This window comes from Emiliania huxleyi (genome assembly GCF_000372725.1).
Source record: "Emiliania huxleyi CCMP1516 unplaced genomic scaffold EMIHUscaffold_966, whole genome shotgun sequence".
Classification (NCBI taxonomy): Eukaryota; Haptophyta; order Isochrysidales; family Noelaerhabdaceae; genus Emiliania; species Emiliania huxleyi.
In genome coordinates this window covers 13,613-16,948 of record NW_005194832.1, presented here as the reverse complement: position 1 = coordinate 16,948, position 3,336 = coordinate 13,613, and the positions used below count along the sequence as shown (strand labels likewise).

The 3,336-nt window shown below is 66.9% G+C and overlaps 1 protein-coding gene across 1 annotated transcript in view; it reads left to right on the top strand.

Moving 5' to 3' along the window:
* Window positions 1-1,727: 1,727 nt before the first annotated feature.
* Window positions 1,728-3,336, top strand: part of EMIHUDRAFT_121687 (hypothetical protein) — a gene marked incomplete at both ends in the record, with an annotated part of 2,683 nt that continues 1,074 nt past the window's right edge. Inside the window, 2 exons of the mRNA XM_005756527.1 lie at window positions 1,728-2,585; window positions 2,669-3,088. Coding sequence (XP_005756584.1) covers window positions 1,728-2,585; window positions 2,669-3,088 — 1,278 coding nt within the window. The remainder of the gene's footprint in view (window positions 2,586-2,668; window positions 3,089-3,336) is intronic.

The window sequence follows — 3,336 nt, the reverse complement described above, 5'->3', positions numbered from 1 at the left end:
CCAGACGGAGAAACGGCACCTTAGGACGATGGGTGGGGTAAAGAGGAATTTGGAGGCAGGTTGCAGGCCCCCAGCAGAGAGTGGCCGGGGCCGGTTCAACCAATTGCCAATGATGGACGCGACAGCGGCAGCTGTGGGCCGTGCTGGGTTACTCCAGGGGGCACCAGCGGAGGAACCCACGGTGGCGGGGGGAGATTCCGACATGAGTGGAAGTGTTGGCCCTGGGCCGGCCGCGGGCGTTGACGACCGGAAGGCCGGCAGTGAGGGAGTCGGCGACATCGGTGGCGGAGGTGCGCGCGGCGGCGGTGCTGGAGGCGGTGTCCGCGGCGGCGGTGTGGGCGGCGGTGTGGGCGGCGCGCCTTGCGGTAATGGCGGCGGTGACGATGGCGATGGCGATGGCGGTGGTGAAGGCGGCATGACGGGCGGTGGAGCGCAGAAGTCGCCATCGTACGCGAATCCAGCCTCGAAGCAAGCCTAGGTAGCGCAAGATATACGTCTCAGAATCCTAGGTCCCTGACGCCCAGGGGGGCGCTCCAGGAGCCGCACAGCAGTGCAAGTGCTAGGCCGGTCGCTCCATTCGCTCACACCTTCTGGCAGATTCTGTCGGCGATCCAGAGAGACTCCCTGTTGCAGTAATTTTCCAGGCCAAACGTCCAGGAGCAGTCGTACCCGTTGTCATCCATCCACTCCGTTCTTCGATTGGTGCAAGTTCCAGGAGACAGCGGGGGCGGTTGCGTCGGTGGAGGAGGAAAGCACGAGTACACGCTGATGGGGCCATTGCCCGCCTCCCGAAGCGTGTCGCAGCTCGACGTGAGTGAGCACCACTTCGAGTTGATCCAGTACGATACGAATGCGCATTCATGCTCTTCCTCGCAGCGGGATTGGCAAGCTGGAAGCCCTCCCTCCTCGAAGCCGGTGAGGTGGGGGAGACGCCCGTCATCGCAGCGGAAGTCGTCGTCCTCTCGGACAGGCGTGGTGCACGCCTTTTGCGGTGGGTGAAGGCTCGTGCCCGCGGAGGAGGGAGTGAGGGCTCCGAGCTCAGGCATGTGCGGCCGGACGGTTCGGTCGGCCTGGCTAGCAGCGCGCTTGGAGCACGGAGCACGAGCAGCGGCTCGCTCGCTTTGGTGGCGCCCCTCCTGGGTAGGCGGAAATTCAGTTGCGCCCGCCGTATTGTGAGTGCTCGGATTCGAATGAGGATTGAAATGCGCTCCTTTTTCTTTGTGGCGTTGCTCCCTTGGCGTCCAGGAAAAGAATGATAGTGGGTCGTCGGCTCGCTTGGCCTGGGGCGCCGTTCGTCCCCGGCCCGCCAGGCCGCGCGCCAGGAAACCCAATTCGCCTTGCTTTTCATCAGAAAACATTCATTCAGGCAAGGGGCCCTTGTAAGGGAACTGGGAAGGGCCAGGGGTATGCCGCCGCGGGTATACTAGCGCTCCTCTCTTCGACAACATCACACGGCGTTCACCAGCGCCGGGGATTCCCGGCGGAGTTTGCATGTTGCGCGCCAAAGAAAGCCTTAGCCTTCTCTCGAGAGATGAAGATCCCCCCCCCCCCCCCCCGGGCGGGGGGGCCCGCCGCCCACAAACCCGCCGCCGCGCCAAGCTCCACCATCGGCACTCTACTTCGCCAGCCAGCGCGCTGATTGCCCTCGCCCTCCTCGCGCCCCCACCACGGGAGAGGAGAGAAAGGAAGAGAAGAGCGGCCTCAACGCCGACGAACGACACTTTGAGATGGGCACGGACACGCCGCTGCTTGAGCGCCAGCAGAGGGGACACACCCCGCTCGGGCACGTCGTCCTGCTGCTCGTGATTGTCCAAATCACCTTTGCGGGCAACTCCGTCGTGGCCAAGGCGGCCTTGGACAAGAGCGTCGATCCCATTGTCTTCTCGTTCCTACGCGACGTTGGCGCGACGGTGATCCTTCTCTGCGCCGCTCGGCTCGGCGGGCCTCGCTTCGCTGTCCCTCGCCGCGCCCATTTCTGCTATTTTGCACTCCTCGGCCTTCTCGGTGTGACTATTGGGCAGATGTTTCTCGTGATCGCCCTCAAGTACACCACGCCGCTGAACGCGATGGTGCTGCAGCCGTCGCAGCCAGTGCTCACAGTGCTCATCGGCGCGCTCACTGGTTTGGAGCCTCTGCACGTGAGCCAATGGCACGGCCAGCTCTCGATCCTGGGTATCGTCCTCGCGGCCGTCGGCGCCGCGCTTGCGCTGGCGTACGGCTCCGCAGCGCCGGGAGAGAACAGGGTTGGCCACCCGCCGCAGCAGCACAGCCTGCTCATTGGGAACTGCCTACTCGGCACGCAGTGCCTCGCCGGCGCGCTCTACCAGCTGCTGCAGAAGCGCGTGCTCAGCCTCGACGGCGGCCGCTACCCTTCGCTGGCCGTCGCCTCTTGGGGCTATGCGGCTGGCGCGGCATTCACTGGTCCGGTGCTGCCGTTTGCGCGGCTGTCACGGGCGTCGTTTGCCCTCCCGCGCCTCGGCTGGCTCGCCCTCGCGTATGCCGTGCTGCTCACGTCCGCCTTCAACTACGCGGCGCAGGCACATCCTAGACACTTCCGAGACACTTCCGAGACACTTCCTGCTCACGTCCGCCTTCAACTTACGCGGCGCAGGCGTACGCGAACAAGCGCGCGGGCCCGACGCTCGTCACCGCCTTCTTCCCTCTGCAGTCGACCTTCACCGCCGTCTTCGCCTTCGTCTTCCTCCACCAGCCGCCCACCGCCGCCGACCTCGCCGGCGGAGGCGTCATCCTCGCGGGTCTCGCCGCCGTGACCGCCGCGCGCGCGGCGCGAGAGCGACGCACGGCCGCCGAGCCCGTCGCGCTCACAGCCGGAGGCGACCAAACGCCGCCGGGCGAAGCCGCCGCGAGTCGACCCCTGGCCACCCCAGGCGGCTGTGCGGCGGCGGCGGCGCTGCCGCCGGCGTGCTGTCTCGCGCCCAGCTGTGCGCCCGAGGCGCTCCGGGCCGCCATCCAGTCCGAGGGCGCCGTGGCCATACGCGGTTTCCTCTCGCCGAGTGCGACAGCAGAGGCGCGAGCGGAGGCTGAGCGGGTGGTGGCTGCGATCCCCCGCCTCGTCGCGTCGGGCGCGGTGCCGCGCGAGCACGTGATGCACGACGACGACGCGCGGCATAGCACGCTCAAGCAGCTGCAGACACTTCCTAGACACGTCCTAGACACGCCCTAGACACTCCCTAGGCCGAGCACGCTCAAGCAGCTGCAGCAGCTGCACACGCACGACGCATTCTTCGCGCGCGTCGCCGAGCAGGCCAGCACCATCGCAACCACCACCATCGCAGCCCCTCGCACCGCCTCCACCGTCGCAGCCCCCCCGCGGCA